The sequence below is a fragment of the Notechis scutatus genome, unplaced genomic scaffold, assembly GCF_049901735.1.
Source record: "Notechis scutatus isolate UNSWTSFEM ecotype Mainland unplaced genomic scaffold, rNotScu1.2 NSCUCTG101, whole genome shotgun sequence".
Taxonomy (NCBI): domain Eukaryota; kingdom Metazoa; phylum Chordata; class Lepidosauria; order Squamata; family Elapidae; genus Notechis; species Notechis scutatus.
This window is the reverse complement of record NW_028262997.1, coordinates 47,017-66,558: the sequence shown is the minus strand read 5'-3', so window position 1 is coordinate 66,558 and position 19,542 is coordinate 47,017. Positions and strand designations below refer to the sequence as shown.

Sequence of the window (19,542 nt, the reverse complement as noted above, 5' to 3'; positions counted from 1 at the left end):
CTCCTTGCGAGCCCCCGCCCCGCTCCAGCCTGCCCTCTGGGGGGACCCCCTTCCTGGGGAGGCTCCTCCCTGCCAGACCCTCTTGCAGCCTCTTGGACCCGGGGGAGGCTGGGGGGGCGCATATCTAGGTGCAAAGGGCGGGGGGGGACACAATGTACCCGGGAAGAAGCCCTCCCCCCCTTCTCCCTCCCTCCCCCCGGGACTTTCCATCAGGCTGGGGAGCGAGAGAAGCAGAGGCGCGCAAGAGGCAGACACGCGCATGCTCAGTCCCTTTCTTGAGGCTCGCAGGCCGCCTGCGGAGGGCGCCCCCTGGTGGTCCCGGCCAGCCACGGCAGCTCCCCTTGCGAGAGGGAGGCAGGAGAGGGACGCGCCTTTGCGCCCCAATCCCAGCGGCCTTGAGACCAGACGGGTGCGGGGAGGGATGATGGGACACGGAGGAGCTCAGCCTCGAGAAAGGCCCAGGGACGCCCTGTAGTAGTACTTCATGGGTGATAGAGAGTTCGTCTCTCTCATCTCCGCCTGCCAGAGCAGAGTGCAGCGCAAGGGTTAAGCCCAGAGAGTTGTGACATCCTAGAGCGGAAAGGAGGACCCGCTTCCTTCCGCGTGGAATTCTCTCCTCCCCCCCCCGTACATAAATCACTGCGGGCAACGTCCTCTCGCGCATGCTCTGTTCGCCCTCTGAAGCCGCCCAGGATCGGAGGCTTCAGGATGGGCGGGGGGTCGCAGGAGGCAATCCGGCTTTGCTTTGCTCCCTCCCTTTGGCCCCTCCGCCTTGGACTGCTAGGGGGCGCTGGGAGGACTTGGCGTGCAGAAACCGCCGGGGACCTTATGGGGGGCTGCGGGGAGGCGCAGTGTGTTCTGTAGTCCGCGTCATCTATGCCTGACTGATCGAGGCGCAGCGCAAGGGTTAAGGCCAGAGAGCTGCGAGGTCCTAGAGCGGAAAGGAATGCCTACTTCCGGCCTTCCTTGGAAAAGAGCCTCACAGGTGGAATCGTCTCTCCCTCCAGCTGCTACGGGCAACGTTCGCTCGCGCATGCGCCCTTCTTCCTCTGAAACTGCTGCTCCCGGCTTTCTGCGCCCGACGCTGCGAGGCTTCCCTGGGGCGGGAAGGAGGGGGAGCCTCTCCGTGGGGGAGGGGGGAGGGGGGGCGATGGGAATCGGCTCTGCTCTGCCCCCCTGCGGGGAGGCGGGGCCAGGATTGGGCTCCTCCCCTTTCCCCGCCTTGAACTGCTCGGGTGGGGACCCTGGAGCGATGGTGGGACTTTGTGCGCAGGCAGGGCTGGGTCTTTTTTTTTGGGGGGGTCCTAGAGGCTGCTGGGGGGGAACCAAAGGGCCTTTCGGGGTTCCCCCCTTGGGCGGGGGGGGGGAGGAGTGTGGAAGGCGGTGGGAAAAGGGCCTGTGTGCCCCTCCCCGTGGGAAAGGAGCAGGATTTTCCCACGCCTGGCAAGATTCCACCCTGGGAGGAAGGGAGAAATCCTGGGATGTATAGAATATATACTGTCTGTATAGACTCTATAGGATGGGTAGAATGTCTATTGGAGGTTGGACTTCTCTCTCTCTCTCTCACACACACACACACACACACTTGTGACTGTATGATTTTAACTTTGTTGCTTGTATCCTAATGATTTTTTGACTGTTTCCTAAGTATGATTTGATTGCTTATTGTTTCCTATGACTATCATTAAGTGTTGTACCTGATGATGCTTGATGAATGTATCTTTTCTTTTATGGACACTGAGAGCATTTGCACCAAGACAGATTCCTTGTGTGTCCAATCACACTTGGCCAATGAAGCATTCATACACACACACTCACCCACACACACACTCTTACCACAAATTGAGCAGTCCAACTTTAATGCTAACCAACCTAGCTGGGCTGCCCAGCGGCCTCCCTCTTCTGCCTCTGCAGGGACCCCAAAGGTGGTTTGCCCAGCCATCGCCCCAATGGGAAGAGGGGGGCCACAGGACCCCAACCTCCTGGGCATAACTTTCAGCCCTTGAATTGTAAGGAAGCAGAGATGGAAAGGGGCTTCTTGGGGGCTCCATTTGCCCTTCTTTTCCCCAGGGGAGCAAACTTTGCTGGGAAGGGATCCAGGCAGCCCTGATCTTTAAGGAGGAGAGAAGTTCAAAGTTCTCAAATTGTTCAATGAAACTTTTTGCCTGAAGCCAAGTTCTCCAGCAGGGAAAGTTTCCATCCGGGGTCAGGGGGAGAAGAGAGAAGCTGCCACAGACTCCCTGTCTCTGCCCAGAGTCTCCCGGGAGGATTCGGCCACAGAGCAGAGCTGAAACTTTGATCATAATTCTCCCTCTCAGGAGGGATCCCTGGATAAGTCAGCTGGTTCTTGCACTCAGAGTTTGTTGGGCCTTTCTCTGCAGGGAAATGAAAGGGAAATAATCCCTATGTGGTTCATAATGACAGGGGCAGAGATTGAATTAAATCCGTCATCTGGAATTGAGAGGTTTGGGAGCTTCATTCTTGAAATTGGCCCCAGAGGGAATACACGGCACCTGTGGATGAAGACAAAAAGAAGTGTGACATTTGTTGGCATCGTGGTTAAAGAGACAATCCCGGGAGACAGTTAATGTCTGAGCATGTCACAGGTGTGAAATGGAAGCAACATTTTCTTTATTTTGAAAACAGATGCTCAGTGACACCTTCACAAAGGGGTTGATGTAATAGTGTGGCCAGATTCCAAGAATAAAATGAACTTTAATGAAAAACTAGTTATCAGAACTTTGCATAGTTGAAAAAATCACACCCCAAAACAAACACATGCACAGAGAGGGAGAAGTCAGAGACAACCAAGTGAAAAGAGATGGAGGAATCAAGGCAGCCTCTCACCCCATGTGGGGAAGGGAGGGAGGGATGTTGCAGATGGAAAACAGACATGCAAAATCCTCTTTCAACCTCCTTCTTTGAGACCTGGGGATGCAGAAACCCATATCCCATGTTCCCCTGCCTCCCTTTCTTTTGTTTTAATAATTTTTTATTTTTATATTTAAAAAAAAACATTTCTTGGTGAACAGCGTGGTTCCAGGTTTTTACATTTCAATACAAAATGACCATAGTTACATATTCATCTTTCGTGTTCAATTTCATATCGTATTATTACTTATTCCATTTTCCTTTAAATATTCTCAAATATTCTTATATTCATTACACTTATCCAATTCCAATTCATATCATAACTTATTTCATTTTTCTTTAAATATTCTCATATCTTGTTTTACAGTATTATCTAAGGTTCTTATTTCATTTCTATATTCAGTACATATATTTACTTTTATCTGTCACATTTGCAATTTCATCACATACTATTATTCCATTCATTGTTCAATAGGTTCCATCCTAATTCTAATAATCCAGGTGTCCCCTTTAATTGTCAATTCGAGCTTGCCACCCCTTTGCCTTATACACTCCCCCAATTTATTCCCTTTAAATCATTATAAAGTTTTACCATAGTATAGTCATTTTTTAATTATCACATTCTACATTAATAACAATCTACTACTACATATCACACATGTATTTATGTATATTTGTGTGTGTGTTTGTGTCAGATTCCGCATGGTATTTTTTTTCTCAATTACATTCTAAATCATCTATTTCAAAAATATTTATTCAATTTTAGAAACTGATAATAGTCTTTCCATTACAATTCTCATCTCATTTTAACTTTATTCACTGCTTTATTAAATATAAATTAATATTCTTACAGTAAATTCCCATTTCCATATCTATTTCAATTAAATCTATGTCTGGTTTAACAATAATCCTTAAAAGAAAAATATCAGTTCCATTCTTTTCCATTTTTAAATCTATGTTCTTATATATCACGACACGTTACCTTGCAGAATCCCCCCTTCCTGTTCTTCTTCTACCCATTGTCTCTCATTCTCCTGACTATATAATTTTTTTCATTGTTGTTTGCTTTCTACTTCCCATCATTTTCTGGTCCTTTCTCTTAATTCCCCTTTTTTCCTTTATAATTTCTCTCCATTTCTTATTCCAATTATTTATTTTATCCCCCTCCCTCTCTTGATTTCTCCTCTGTAATTCCCTCTTCTGCTGTTTCCTTTTCCTTTGTTTAATTTTCCAAACAATTCCCCCTTTAATTATCACATCAAACCTCACATTTTTAATTCTTTTTTTCTTAATGTTGTTCCACTTGTTCTTTAGGGCTGGTTTCCTCTTTATTTCACTCCTCCCCCTCTGTTTCTCTTTGTTCTTCTTTAATCTGCATTACCATTTCTAATTTTTGTAGTATAATGCTGTACATTTCCAAGCTTTCTTTCATCATTTCCTTCCTATTTTGTTGTTCCAATTTTATTTCCACACACATTTCTCCCATTTTGTACACTACTTCTTCTTTATTTTCCTTTCTTTAATATTTATGTCCAATCCAATTGTCTAGTAGTTTATTGCAACCAGCGTCCCTTATATTAAATTTCAACAGTCAGTGTCCATAAATCTTTGTTTCCAGCTTCCTTCTGTTGATTTCTTTTCCAACTTTTTTCACCAAATAATCCCAGGGCAATTTCTTCATGTATCTTTTTCCCTTGTAATATTCTAGTATTTCACTTTTCAGGGTTTTTATTTTATTATAATGGAATTCCTTTTGTTTCCTTTCAAATTCCAATTTTAAAAAGACCAAGCACTTTTCAAAGAGTCACTGAAATTTTCCCTTTGCCATTAAGTGGCGGGCTCAGTTCTGTTTCCACGTTCCACCCTTTCTTTTCCCTTTTCCTTTTTAAACTTTCATTAATTTCATTAATTCCAGTTATTAGCTATTCTTTCTTTTTAACACGTTCAACTTCAGCGTTTAATTATGCCTATTTAGTGCCAAAATCCAAATAGTTCCCCTGCCTCTTTTTCCGATGTAGAGGCCAGGCAAGTCCTGGGAAGAGGGAAGCCCAAGTCCCATGTTCCACTGCCACTTTTTTTCATACATGGGGCACTCAGGGGAAAGCAAAGCCCAGATCCACAGAGAGGGCTAGGAAAGAGGAAGGGATTTGAGGGAGGACCCCATTTCTGGGAAGAGACTAACCTGGTTTATGAGTCCCTGGTTGAATGCTGGGGGGACGCAGCCCGGGGTTTCTCCAGCCTCACTTGGGCTCCGTGTCTTTCCAGGAGAGGCTCCTGTCAGGAAGAAGCCAAGCAGGGCCGGGTCTTCAGAGGGGGATCTGGGGTTACCTGGGAGGGAGAGTGGGAGAGGGGAGGGAGACACAGAGAAAGAAAGAAAACATATTCAGCAACCTGTGAGTTAGCCAAGTCTTGGTGCAGGGCTTTAACTCCTCACCTCAGGGGAAAAGGTAGACATGCATTTTCCAAACTTGGAACTTGAAGATGAAGGGACTTTAATTCCCAGAATTCCCTGCCCAGCATGAGGAAGTCCATGCATTATTGGGTGGGGAACCCTGGGAGTTGAAGTCCATTCCTCTTCAAGTTTGAAAAACACTCATGCAGACCAACCTCTCTCCACGCGTTGCCTTCCTTTTGAGAAACAACAGAGAACCATGAAGAGACCCTCAGTCATTGGCCGGCTTGCAGAATGCAGAAAACGTGGTTTCTTATGGCCATCAGAAGTGAAACATGCCACCGTGATTTGGACTGACCCTCAATATCCCCTAAAGACCCGGATCCTGGTTTGGGAGCCATCCCAGCTGGTTCTGAGGCCGCCTTGGAGCCAAGCCTGGGTCGCGCTGTGAATCTAGCCCCTTCCTGGCCCTTCAGGCTCAGGCAGAGTCGCCCAAGCTCCCGGATCCTGAGTGAGGCTCTCCGGCCAAAACTCCTCCTCCTCCTCCTCCTCCTCCTCCTCTCCTCCCTCTCCGTGGCCGCTGCTCTCTGGCTGGGACCCCTGAGCCCCCTGGCTCCTCCCTGGGGGACGGAAGAGCCTCTGCTGGGCCTCCCTTTGGGGCCTCTGCTAAGGGCACGGCTGGGGCTGAAGACGATGGGGCTGGAGTCCAGGCCTTTGGGAGGCCCGCATGGGAACCCACTCGATCCGGGCAGGACAGAGATCCACCCGGAGGACCTGGAAAAACCCCTGGGAAGCAGCCCCTCCCTCCTTCCTTCCTCCCAACGCCTGGCAGGAGGGAGAGAGAGAGAGAGAGAGAGAGAGATTTGGATGGATGGGTAGATAGATAGATAGATAGATAGATAGATAGATAGATAGATAGATAGATAGATAGATAGAGATGGATGAGTAGATATAGAGTGATGATAGAGATAGATAGAGATAGATATGGATGAATAAATAAATATAGAGATATTTATTTCTAGAAAAGATGGGAAATGAAATTTCATTTCAGGAACAAGCTATTTTAAAACCGGCTGTAATTAAGATCAATATATGGGATTATGACATAAAACAGAATTCCAAACAGGGTCTACTCTTAACCTTGGGCAGAGATCAAGGGTGCCGATTGTCATTAGAAGACAGGCAACACTACAGTTAAATGGCATTAACTTAGAAGCGGCACCAAACTCCATAGCTCTGGGTGACCTTCCCCAGCAATCTCTGGAGACAAGAGGCCATGTTGAAGGACAGCAGAAGTCAATTCCCTGGGTGTTGAACTCTCTTCCCCAGCATCACTTTCTGGACTTGCCCTGACTGGGAGGAAGGACCACAACCACAACAAAACAGTGACCCCAGGGGTATATCTGTAATTTTTACTAACATGGTTTATTCCAGCCTCTCCTCTGCAGATGGAGCCCAGAAAAAGTTCAGGATCCCAAGAGGAGAAGTTGCTTCTCACTGTAATTATGACCATCTGGGCCTTTGAGACCTGTGATGCTATATCTCCAGTTTTAGACTTCGATGTAGACATCAGATTGAAGCCACATGCAAAGGATCTTATATCAGAAAAGGATAAATTCCTTGGGTGAAGCTCTCTGGGACCAAGTTTTGGGACAGGTACAGGCTCTGCTCTTGATTGCACCTTTCTCTCCTTTGCAGATGAAACTGAGTGGTTCTCTGTTTAGATCAGGAAAGCCACTGGCACTTCTCAGAGTCTTTGAATTTTTCCAACTGTTCCTGTTGTTTGTGTTAGAAACAGGAAGTGGATTGATTAATGCCATGAATGATGGACCTCCTGCTTCTGCTTCTGCTGCTGCTGGTGTCCCCATCAGTCTGTGGGAAGCTGAGAAGGAAATGCCCATTGAGTTTGGAGCACCAGGATGGGTACAATCCATGGAGCTTTTACAGGCCTGGAGACCATCTCATTGGTGTGGTCACAACTGAAACATATGTGTCGCCTATAATGTGGCCTTTCAACAGCCCTCCTTCCATACCTTCTCCTTCGTAAGTCATGCAGGGTGATGGAGTTGCACTCCCTCCATGTGCAATTCTAACACTCTCCTTCTTTTCTTCTTATGTCACTTATTTTTGTACCTCAGGACCTGTCTAATTTCCTGAATGATTTTGATTTCCATGGCTTCCCTTTTTTGCCTTACTTTGTGGAAGAGAGTAAAATCCAAAGATGGAGTTTTTAAAAAACCTGAATGAAATCCAGATGATTTTCCTTTCTCAGTTCATTCCTGAGTTCATCACTTGAATAATGACCTTTGTTTAAGTAGTGACTGAAACAATTGTAGTTGCCTCTCTCATTTGCATAATTGATCATTCGATTTGGATCAATGTTGGCCTAAGGCTTAGTAGGTTTGTGAAGGATTATATATTTTAAAAACATTTGTTGTTGCTATTGAATATAATAACATGAATATTGTTTTTCAATAGGAAGAGTTCTGCTCTAACAAATACCCTAAAATCAATTTTTGCTATTCAAATGGTCAGCAAGAATTCCCAGCTCCTGCACAATCTCACACTTGGTTACAACATCCATGACAACTATTTGAGCACTTTCCGCACTTCAGATGCCTTGCTGGACATGCTTTCCACTGGAGAATCCAATGTCCCCAACTATGGCTGTGGGAGGAAGGACAACCTCCTGGCTCTGATTGATGAGCTTCCAGGGACATCTCCATCCAGATGTCAATGTTTGTAGGCACCTACAAAGTCCCACAGGTTTGTGTGTTTTTCTCTATCTGGTAAGGTGAGTGGGGTGGTGGGGATGAACAACAGATCCAATATCTTCATAGAATTCAAGAGCAGCTTTTCAGAATATTAGGGAACATATCAACGATGTTTTAGTCTATTATGTTCATCTTCAAATTGACCATTAAAGGCCTGAAGAGCCATAAGGTCCCTAGAGGATATTCTACTGAATATTCTACTATTGAAAAACTATCCAGGTTTTGAGGTCCTCCATTAGCATGTTCATTTTCACATATCAATAATATCTGCCTTATCCAATTGGAATCAAGTTGGCAATAGTCCTGTCTATGTATAAAAAATATTCAGACCAAGAAGAGTATCTTTGGGATGGATAAAAGGAGTTCAGCTCCTGCCCTCATAGATAATTGTTAATTTACACAATTTCTGCTTTGCATAAATTCAGGGTATATAATTATTGGGTTAAAATTAAAGTGATGAAACAGACATATAGTCCCAAAACAGACAAAATTTCAATTAAAGACTTATTAGGTTGTACAACTGTCTACGATTGACCTCACCCCTTTCCTAAGAGGTCTGTAGGGGGCGTGCATAAGCGTACCAATGTGCCTACTGTCACTGTCCTAGTATTTCTTTTTTTTTTCTATATGTATCCATTTCATGTACTCATAACTATTCTGTTAGCAGTTGTGCTCTTGTACATCTAGAGAAGAAGCTGAAAAATTGCTTCACAAAGAATTTGGGATATAGAAGCTGAGAAAGAGGTTTTAGTACTCAGAAATAGCATATAATACAGCCCTATATCTTAGATCCAGACATTTTATCTAACATCTGCAAATTTGAATCTAATTGTTGGAATTGTATGGGTGACACAGAAATTTACATTGCATTTTTTTTTGTTTTTTTTTTTGTTTAATATGATTTTGCGTTCCATTTTTATAGACAATCTTGTTAATATTCTGTCTTAAATATTTTAAACCATGACTAAGGAACAAACTATTCTTATATATTCATCAAAACAAAATTGGGTTTGTCAATAAGTAATATTTTGGAGTTGATCTGGACCACATTATAACACAGCATTCTTCATTACTTTTTCAGATCACTGCTGGAATTCCTTCAGAGGCTCTGAGTGATAAAAGGAGATTCCCTTTTTCCACCAGATGCTCCCCAAAGAAGGATTCCAATACCCAGCAATTGTCCAGCTGCTCCTCCATTTCAGATGGACCCTGATTGGCCTCTTTGCTTCAGACACAGAAAAGGGAGATAATTTCATGAGGACTTTCCCTCCGATGCTTGTCAGGAATGGAATTTGTGTGGTTATATCACAACGATTCACAACAACTGGACAAACAGCACCCCTCAGGGAGGCCCTCTCTAAGTGGAGACAAATCAACGTCTTTGTCCACTTCATGGAATTTATTTCCATCTGGAACAGAATTTTTCCTTTCCATGAAGCACTTATGCATTTGCCAGGACCCATTGAAGGGAAAGTCTGGATCCTCACAAAGTTTGCACTGTATACAATAAAGAAGCACATATTTCTCAAATACATCCATAGTATTTCGAATTTTGGTTATCTGATAAAAAAAAGGCCAACAGATGCTGCCTTTGAACCCCATTTCTTTGTGGAAGATCCGTTTCAAGATCATTATTTTCGCTGTTCCCTTTCCAAGCACGTCTTTTCTGTCAAAGGCCGCAGAAGATGCACCCAGAAAGCCCCACTGGAGACCCAGGAGAAAAGGAACAGGAAACAGATCATAAATGACCCTCATCGCTACAGTATCATTCAGACTCTGGCCCAGGCCATGAATGCCGCATATTCCTCCAGATCGAGGAGGGGAAGGAAGGAGGGAGAAAAGAGGTTGGGGGCTCCGAGGCTGCAGCCGTGGCAGGTATGGGGGGTCCCGATAGGGATCCATTAATCTGAGATCCTTTTGGAGAAGGAACCCAAAGGAGAAGGAGGGGAACATCTCAACCTTCTTGTGCTGCAAAAGGTCAAGAGATTTGCACCATCTAATTGCTCCTGTCTGACGCTCCGGAATAACAGGGAGCAGATCTGAAGTTTCTGTCTAGCCTCTGTTGGAAGAAATCTCCTTCTGGGTTCAGTTCCAAGTGGGGAAGAAAGACGCTGGAAACATGGTGACTGCTTGGAAGATGGTTTAATGGTGGACAGGAGCACATGCCTTGGTTGAGGAAAGAAGGGCTGAGATGCTGAGAGTGCAATTGTTTGATGCCCTCTGTTGGGATTTGAATTTGAGCTTGTATTCTGATCGGTTGTCAGGCTCCCATGGGGCCATGCAGGGGCAACTCTGTAGGCTGTCCTGAGTCCCAGGCTTGGTTGAGCCTCGCTGGATGATGGTGATGGCTTTGGGCAATTCCTATATAGCTTTACCTGGAGTAGATCTTTGTTATGTAAAATAAACTGGCCTAGGCCAGAGTAATGGTCCATTAGCAAAGGTGGGGGGGCGGAGTTTCAGCCTCTCTGAGTTTCTACTTTTCTTTTAGGGAAATATATTCTCCCTTTTTAGTATATCCTAAAATATTTCATTTTCCTAGGAGAGGGAGGGTTTTAACTACTCCCAACACCTCTTTCAGTCCTTGGAAGAGTGTTGAATCCTCCCTTGTCCAACTGAGAGATTTTGTAAGTTGGAGAAGCTGCTCTCATAATCTCCTCCTTGTCTTCTCTCAAGACTCAGTTTCAGGTTGCAGTCAAGTACGATTTTGAGATTGTTTTCTTAAACATGTATTTATTTACACATAACTCAAGATGGCAAATGTCTCCAACACAGCTTCCTCCTTCATCCAGTCCACTTTTAGTACAGTCAGAGACCAGCATTACAAATAATAATAATAATAATGGAGAAAAATAAAAATAAACGACAGTCAATGGGCAGTTAGAGTCTGCCTAATGCTGAGTCATGTGCGAATATGTGGCAATATAAATGTCCTAAATAAATAAATACATAATTTTGCATTACAGCAGAACAGAATTTGGCCCCATTCAGAGAAACTCCTTCCTACTGATCTGATAACTGCAGTTGCACGTAAAAGAGTTCCGTATTTCCCGGATATTTTATTAGGAGAGGCGTCACAAAGTGAATCCCTGAGTCCTGATAGGAGATGCCGCATAGCAGGCTGTGAACTCACTGGTGGGATTCAAATTTTTTTACTACTGGTTCTGTGGGCATGGCTTGAATTTGTGGGCGTGGCTTGGTGGTCACGTGACCAGATGGGCGTGGCTTGGTGGCCATGTGACTGAGTGGGCTTGGCCAGGGGGCCATGTGACTGGCAAACCAAATACAATTGGTCCTCGCTTAATGGCCGGTTACTTAGCAAGTGTTCTAATTTATGACTGATCTCCCCAGAGCTACTTGTCCTGTTTTTGGAGTTTTGACAACCATAAACACAAACACACATGCACACACACACACACACACACACAGACACACACACAGAGCTTTCTAACCCTGCTATTCTTTGATTCTGTAAGGATCTCCTGCTGGAGCAGGGGGTTGGACTAGATGACCTCCGAGATTCGTTGCATGCCAGCCCTAGATTGTTGTGTTGCTTCAAAGAGTCTTCTGAAGCCAGGGTTTGTGTCCTTCCTTCCTCTCCTTTTTTTCTCTCTCCCTCCCTCCCTCCTTCCATGTATTTATCTATCCATCCATATATCTCATTCACTTTCTCCATTCTCCCTCTCTTTCTTTCTCTCTTTCTCTCCCTCTTTCTTTCTTTCTTTCTTTTTCTTTCTTTCTTCTCTTGCCCCCTCTCTCTCTCTCTCTCTCTGTCTCACACACACACACACACACAGACACAGAGAGTGGGGGAGAGAGGGAGGAAGATAGGGACCCGGCCTCTTCGCTATCCCCCACCGTCCCCCTTACCTTCTCAGGCCAGGCGAGGGAGGGGAGGGTGAGGGGCAGGGCCAGCTGCTTCAGGCAAGGTGAAGAGGCGTCGACCAAGCACGGGAGTGTAGAAGCCTGGGAATGGCGGCTCCCGGCTCAGCTGGCCTGAGGGGCTCCTGCAGGCATATCGCGACAAGGGGGGCGAGAAGCCCCGGGACAACCGTGCACCCACCTGCTGGCTGGCCGGGCCAGGCTGGGCTGGAAGAGGCGCATCCGCTGGGAGAAGTAAGAAAACGTAATCTGGGAGGGGCGGGCAGGCAGGCAGATGTCCCAGGGCTGCTCCACATGCGCACTGCATCAGTAGCACACGCACGGCTGCACACACAGTGCGCATGTGCAACAGCCCTGGGACATCTGCCCGATCTGCGCCACAGCCACCACGTGGTAGGGAAAGCTAGGAGAGCGACTGGGACAAGTGGGCGACCTGGTTCAGGGGTGTGGCCAACCAGGGGTGACCACCGGTTCGCCTGAGCCGGTGAGAACCGGTTGAATACCACCTCTGCGTGAGCTGCAGTTGAGTGGCCCCTTGTCCTCAGGGGCCCAGTCTCAGCTCAGGCGCTCTTTCTTTGTATCGGCCCCCTGAAACGGCTCTGGGAACTCCGTTGCAGCTCTCGGAGGTTAATTCCCTTTGGACTCTTGGCAGGGTTATTCGATATAAATATCTCGTTGCTCTAAAGGCTGCTCAAATAAACATTCTTGGGAAGAGCAGCCCCATCTTGTTGGATTTCCAGATCTTTGAGACCTTGTTTGAGTTCACTAAGTGCACTAACTCATCCCCCATCCTTAAAAGCCCTTCCCTGCAGAAGCCACGGGGGCTGAGTACCAATGAGTAGTTGTGTGTTCATTTTCCCCACAACAACAACCCTGTGAGTTGAGTTGGGCTGAGAGACTGGCCCCAAATCCCCCAGCCTGCTTCATGACCAAGGCGGGACTTGAACTCACAGCCTCTTGCTTTCTACTTCGGGGCTTAACCAGTAGACCAAACTGGGTCCCTTACATACTTATCAAGCTTGGCACAATCCTTCATCCAGTGCATCATTAATGTTCTTATATGAGATACTATAATTTATCAAATCCTAAAACCCAGATAGTTTTCTATTGCTTTTTAGTCATACAGTTGTTTCTAGGAGGAAATCATAAATATTTTTCTGGAAAGTTGGTAATGTTTAAATAACATAAAAGTATATTTGCCTGAGAATTGTTATAAATCTTGTATAATAGCAATTTATCAACCCTATTATATTAATGACAACATAGAAAAATTGATGACTTAACGACAAAATGTTGTATCTTCCCACTTTCATGACAAAGATTAAAAAACTAAAGATTATTTGAGTACCATTTTTAAATCAGTTTTTATCCACTTAATTATCATACCATCCACCCCTCACTTAACTGGGTTTCTGATCACATCACAAAATTGTTTGTTACTCTTTCCTGAGATCGAGTTATATCAGCAGTATTTCCATAATGTATTTAGGAAATGAAATAATATGTGAGGATGACTTGCATAGAGCACATAAGTTATATCCCCCCCCTTTCCCACAACCCATTTAGAAAGGGCAGTGATAGGAGGGGAATGACTTTTGGGGGGTGGAGGAGAGATTCTGCCTGGGGAAGAAGCAGATAAGAGGAGGACACCTACAGCTGCATAAAAAAAAGGGTCGGTGGGAGATTTGTACTTTCTGGCTCCCCAAATCCTGTCAGTGCAGCATTACAGCGAAGTGGGCCTAGCTCAGGTTTCCTGTCTGGGCCTCCTGGGAGAGGATCACCCTGACAATTTTCTTCTTGACAAATCCGTGTTTCTGATAACCAACCTGTTGCTTTCAGGGAGTTCATAAATCTCCTTTTTTTCTGTTGTTCAACTATATTTTGTCAAAATCTATATTGTCAAAATATGATCGACAAATTTTTGTGAACTTTTTCCTTCACTTGTAAGATAGTGGTAACACCCATTTTCCTAATGAAGCATGTCTGTAAATTAGACAACTACAGAAGAAAGATTAAATATTGAAAAAGCGTCTGGGATAAGAAACAAAGTTTTCTGCTTTTAAAATTGCTGCATGTTCCCATTCTAGTTCCATCCTTTCCTGGAGAAGAATGAGTTTGTCAATATTTCGGACATTGAACTCTACATGGACCCAAATGGAGAGGTAGCAGCAGATCTGGCATTTGGGGCTTCTTGGTTCTTCCCAGGGATGATCCCAGGAGAGAGACTCTGGCGTATTTTGTAAGACAGAGACTTTCTATCAGAAAATGTGCTCTTTCACGGCTAAAGTTGCTCAACAAGGTAGGAGAAAGTTTGGTGTCTTCTCTCTCTGTTTTCCAAAGCCTGAGGTCCCATTTCAAGAGGGCTGATGCTATTCCCCAAAGGTGGTTGACCTTCACCGAGAATTGAATCTGGGCAGTAGAAACCGGATTTTTTCCCTTAGGCTGCTTGGGAGGCTTCGATATTGTTCCATTTTGTGGACCACGTACAATTAAGGGTCTCCATCAAACAGGTGAGAATCCCACAAGGGCTGGGGAATGTGTCGCTAGTAGCTTCTGGTTGTTTGCTCCTTGTGCCCAGAAGAGCAACGAAGGCGGCAATTCTGCTGACCGGGGCCTGAATCCAGGCTTGGACCGTATCGGATGGGATTGAATCGTGAGTGGACGGAGGTCCTTTTGGCCCCATTGGGGGAAAGAAGCTTCCTCTCGTCCTGCTTGGGGAAAAGTGTCCCCTGAAGGGGCAGCTCCATAATCTGGGAGGCTCTTAAGGAGGCCGGACCTGGCCAGAGCTCTCCATGCCTCCCTTTCACCCTCCCTGGGATGGAGCAATGGGCCTTCTGCTCCTAGGAAGCAGCTCCAAGGCTTTCAGTTCACCTGAAATTATCAAGATTGTTCTGATATCACACCTTAAAATTAAGGGTGTGAGAAGAGGGGAGAAATGCGTGTTAATGGGGTCATGAGAAGGAACCGGCTGGTTATCACTTAATGCTGAAATCTTTTCTCAGTTCCATCCAGGGGTGGGATTCAAATTTTGTAACAACCGGTTCTGTGGGCGTGGCTTAATTTGTGGGTGTGGCTTGGTGGTCACGTGACCAGATGGGCATGGCCAGGTGGCCATGTGACTGGCAAACCAAATACAAGTGGTCCTCGCTTAATGGCCAGTTGCTTAGCAAGTGTTCTAATTTATGACTGATCTCCCCAGAGCTCCTTGACCTGTTTTTGGAGTTTTGACAACCATAAACACAAACACACAAACACACACACACACAGCCTTCTGATCCCTGCTATTCTTTGATTCTGTAAGGATCTCCTGCTGGAGCAGGGGTTGGACTAGATGACCTCCGAGATCCCTTGCAGCCCAGCCCTAGATTGCTGTGCTGCTTCAAAGAGTCTTCTGAAGCCAGGGTTTGTGTCCTTCCTTCCTCTCCTTTTTTTCTCTCTCTCTCCCTCCCTCCTTCCATGTATTTATCTATCCATCCATATATCTCATTCACTTTCTCCTCCCTCCATCTCTTTCTTTCTTTTTCTTTCTTTTGTCCCTTCCTTCCATCTCTCCCTTTCTTTGTCTATCCATTTTCCTCCTTTTTGCTTCCTTTCTCTCTTTTCTTTCTTTCTCTTTCTTTTCTTGTCTCTCTCTTCCTCTTCTCTCATTCCCTCTATTTCACTCTTTCCCTCTCTTTTTCTCTCTTTCCCCCTCTCTGTATCTCTCTGTATCTCTCTCTCTTCTGCCTCTTTCCCTGTCTTCCCCTCCTCCCCCTTTGTGTGTGTGTGTGTGTGTGTGTGTGTGTGTGTGTGTGTGTGTAAAAGAGAGGCATGGATAAGTCTGACCAGGTCTGGTCTCTTTAAGAACCTCCCCAACTATGAACCGGCCCTTTCAGGGGACACTTTTCCCCAAGCAGGACGAAGCTTCTCTCCCAATGGGACCAAAAGGACCTCCACCCAATCATGATTCAAATTCATCTGAATTCAGGCCCTGGTCAACAGAATTCCCTTTTTCTTTGCTAGTTTGGGCACAAGGAGCAAACAAACCTGAAGCTCTTAGTGACACATTCCCCAGCCCTTGTGGGATTCTCACCAGTTTGAAGGAGATACTAAACCATAGGTGGTTCACAAAATGGAGCAGTGCGAGAAGGTAAGGGTGACGGTGGGGGATAGCGAAGTGGCCGGGTCCCTATCTTCCCCTCTCTCCCCCACTCTGTGTGTGTGTGTGTGTTGTGAATGTGTGTGTGTGTGTGTCTCCTGAAACGCGGCATGGCCAAGCCAGCAAGCTCTCCTTGGCGCTCTTCGCTACTTCTTTCATTTCTTCTTTTTCGAATCCAGACTGGCTGAACAACGATTGCCAGACTGCGGTGGAAGCGTCCATTCGGGTGACCCTCCTCCTCCTCCTCCTCTCCTCCTCCTCTGCACCCGGCAGCTGTGGATGGATCAGGAGGGTGCAGTTGTGTGGGGAGATGCTCGCTCCTCAAGTGAGCATCCACCCGCCCCATACTTGGTTTTGCTGTGCTTTGGCATTTGCTTGAGGAGCATCTCCCCGTGCGCATGCACCCTCCCAGCCCTGCCACAACGGCCGGTTATGAGAGGAGGAGGAGGAGGAGGAGGAGAGGAGGGGGCCCAAGGGATGCTTCCACCGCGGCCTGGCGATCATTGTTCAGCCAGTCTGCATTCCAAAAAGAAGAAATGAAGAAGTAGCGAAGAGCGCCAAGGAGAGCTTGCTGGCTTGGCCATGCCACGCTTTCAGGGAGACACACACATACAGAGTGGGAGAGAATCAGGAAGATAGGGACCCGGCCGCTTCACTATCCCCGCCGTCACCCTCACCTTCTTAGGCCAGGCGAGGGAGGGGCAGGGCCAGCCGCTTCAGCAAGGTGAAGAGGAGGCGACCAAGCACAGGCGAGTAGAAACCTGGGAACGGCGGCTCCTAAAGGGCTTTGAGGTCGGATGACCTGGAGCGGCCGAGATCCGAGTGAGCATTGCACCACAGGTTCACCTGATCGCCCACTTCTTTGGTGTTGGCTTTACGGAGCCGCAGCGTGAGGTCTGGGCTGACATGTGACAGCAGTGCCTTTAGCTGTGCTTCTTGTAAGTGTCCAAATAATCTGGTGAAGACGGCGGAGGAGTCACTCAGGTAGACCTCCCCCATCTGCAGTCCTCCTCCTGCAGAAAAAGGCCATTCCCTCAGCTAAGAAGGCTAAGCTGCGCCTCGACTCACCCAATTCCTAGGACCCAAATGGTCCAAATTCGGCAAAGAGAGGGCAGCTCCCCCTGGCAGTTCCCCTTTCCCTCAGTGCTCTGACTTCCTGTGGCTCACGTCCAGCCTGAACACCAGGTTGGACCACCAGAAGGCCACTTCCCTGCTTCTCAATGGCGCTCCTGTGCCGGCCACTGCAGGACTCTCCATCTCTTTCCCCAAATTCTCCCTCAACTTCGAAATGACGACACCTGTTGCCGACATGGGTGCGACCGGGCTGCCGGTCACCTTTACCCCCCACCCCACTTGCCTTTTGCCCTGCCACCTGGACCCCTAACCCCCAGCAGGTAAGGCCCAGCACCTGCGGTGAATCCCAGCTAAATTTCACTGTACCAGAGGACATGTGGAGAGGCTCATGTTCTCCTGCTGCTGGGAAAGCAAGAGAGTCTTTCCTGGCACAGCGAAAAGTTTGCAACTTCCCCTCCAATAGGGAAAGGGGTGGCTCTGGGCGGCAGAGAAGCAGCCCACTTGAATCCTGTTTCTCTCTGCCGCCCGGAGCTGTGCCGGGAAAGACTCTCTTGCTCTCCCAGCAGTAGGAGGACACGAGCCTCTCCACATGTCTTCCAGTACAGCGAAATGTAGCTCTGGTCCCCACCAGTCTGCATCTCGCCCCCCGCCTGGATTCACCGCAGATACTGGGCCTTACCTGCTGGGGGTGAGGGCGGCGGGGGTGGTGGCAGCAAAAGGCAAGTGGGGTGGGGGTAAAGGTGACCGGCAGTGGCAGGTAGGTGACTGGGCCCAAGAGCTTGCAGAGCCTCACTCACCCAGGGAGATCAGGCAGGGCCACAGCGGAAGGCATGCAGCAATGGCTGGACTGGCGAGTGGGCAAAAGCAGGCTGCAGGCGATGCCACGCATGCACGATAAGGACTGACTGGGAGCGGAGGGGAGGGGCAGGCAGAGAGGGGCGGGGCCAGTAGTGGTGCAATTTGCCGGTTCTCTGAACTGCGCAGAATCATAACAACTGGTTCTATAGAACTGGACAGAACCAGTACAATCCCACCCCTGGTTCCATCTCTCCAGACTTTTCTATTTAATAAAGTCCTTTTTTTTTTGGCAATGTGAGATGCCAAAAGCAAAAGAGAGGAACTAAAGGAAGAATCTTCCAGAAGTTATATCTCCAACCATTTGGAAATAGTGAGAGATTTTGTCTTTACTTAAGTGAAGACCAGAGGCTAATATCTAATATCTTGTCTAATATCCATTTTTACCTCCATTTTCCATGGACGGAGAGTCCTAACACATTTCCTTTGGCAATCCTTTTTTTTTCTGCTCAGTCCTTTCCTCAATCTGAATGTGTGGAAAGTTGTCATCCTGGATTTGTCAAGAGGGCTCGAGAAGGAGAGCCAGTTTGCTGTTACGACTGCGTTCCTTGTCCAGAGGGGACCTTCTCCACTCAGAAAGGTGGGTGACACCAGAGGAAAATGGGAGGCCTGTTGGAACTGGATCCATCCAGATCATTGTCATGAAAGTGTGAATTAAAAAACACTTTGAAGCTGAACTGATTTCTGGTTTATTTCCAAAATGCCCCATTTCTTATCTAAACAGAAGAGCAAAAAGACTGTGAAGGAAGGGCTGGATAGAGAGAGGTGGCTGTGGCAGATTGGACAAGCTTTACTACTGCCAGAGAAAATATTTCTTCTTTTTAGCTTGGATGTGTCCTTCCTTCCACATTTACTTCTCTAGGAACACCTGAGTTCCTTGAAACACGAGGAATGGTTTTAGGTCCACCTCCTGAAAGGAGGATTGCAATGCAGTCTACATGGGTTCCCTTTGAGGAACACTGAAAAGGTGTTGCTGATGTACGAGATACACAATGTGGCGGCATGGATAGGTATGCCTGTATGTGTCTGCACCCGTATCACCACTGCTCCAATGGCCATTCCAAATTATTTGCAACAGTCACTTGATCTGCCAGCCACCTCTGAGGCAAGTATGACAAGAATTGCCATAAGTTTCTCTAGAAAGATTAATTGATTCATTATTTTCCTTTAGTAATGGAGGTTCCTATCAATATTCTGAACATTACAAAGGAAATCTTTCAAGTCCAAAGCTTCCCTCAATTTCACAGCCTATCAAAAATATACCGTAGCTATATTTTTTTTAAAAGTGATAAACTTATTTTTTGTCTCTGGAGATATTAAGAAATCCATCCCAGAAAATGCTCCTGATAATCACTTGTTCCCAAAGAATGTACAATATATCTTGAAATGCAAAGGACAAAGAAATATGGGGTTGGTTTTTTTTTTCTCAGATACAGAAAAATGCACCAAATGTCCGGATGATAAATTCCCAAATAAAAAAAGAGTCCAATGTATCCCCAAAGTTATAACCTTCCTGTCTTATGAAGAACTTCTGGGCATCATCCTGGTTTCTTTTGCCC

The 19,542-nt window shown here is 46.5% G+C and overlaps 2 protein-coding genes across 8 annotated transcripts in view; one reads left to right on the top strand and one right to left on the bottom strand.

The window, feature by feature from the left end:
- The first annotated feature begins 771 nt into the window (after positions 1-771).
- LOC148128723 (ATP-dependent chromatin remodeler CHD2-like) overlaps positions 772-19,542 on the top strand; it is a 47,888-nt gene continuing 29,117 nt past the window's right edge. For 3 of the 7 annotated variants that reach the window (XR_015746159.1, XR_015746160.1, XM_087948468.1), the window contains exon 1: positions 772-985. Coding sequence is in view for 1 of the 7 variants with exons in the window: in XM_087948468.1 (XP_087804594.1) it covers positions 947-985 (39 nt within the window). In the remaining 6 variants the exon portion in view is untranslated. Of the gene's footprint in view, positions 986-1,114; positions 1,256-2,381; positions 2,730-6,697; positions 6,920-7,055; positions 7,307-7,741; positions 8,030-9,118; positions 10,930-19,542 lie in introns of those variants that run through there. The other 4 variants (XR_015746155.1, XR_015746156.1, XR_015746157.1 and 1 more) reach the window with 4 other exon arrangements.
- The window catches only part of LOC113432466 (GTPase IMAP family member 7-like), a 33,885-nt gene continuing 26,091 nt past the window's right edge, over positions 11,749-19,542 (bottom strand). Inside the window, exon 5 of the mRNA XM_087948476.1 lies at positions 11,749-11,769. The gene's annotated coding sequence lies outside the window, so the exon portion shown is untranslated. The remainder of the gene's footprint in view (positions 11,770-19,542) is intronic.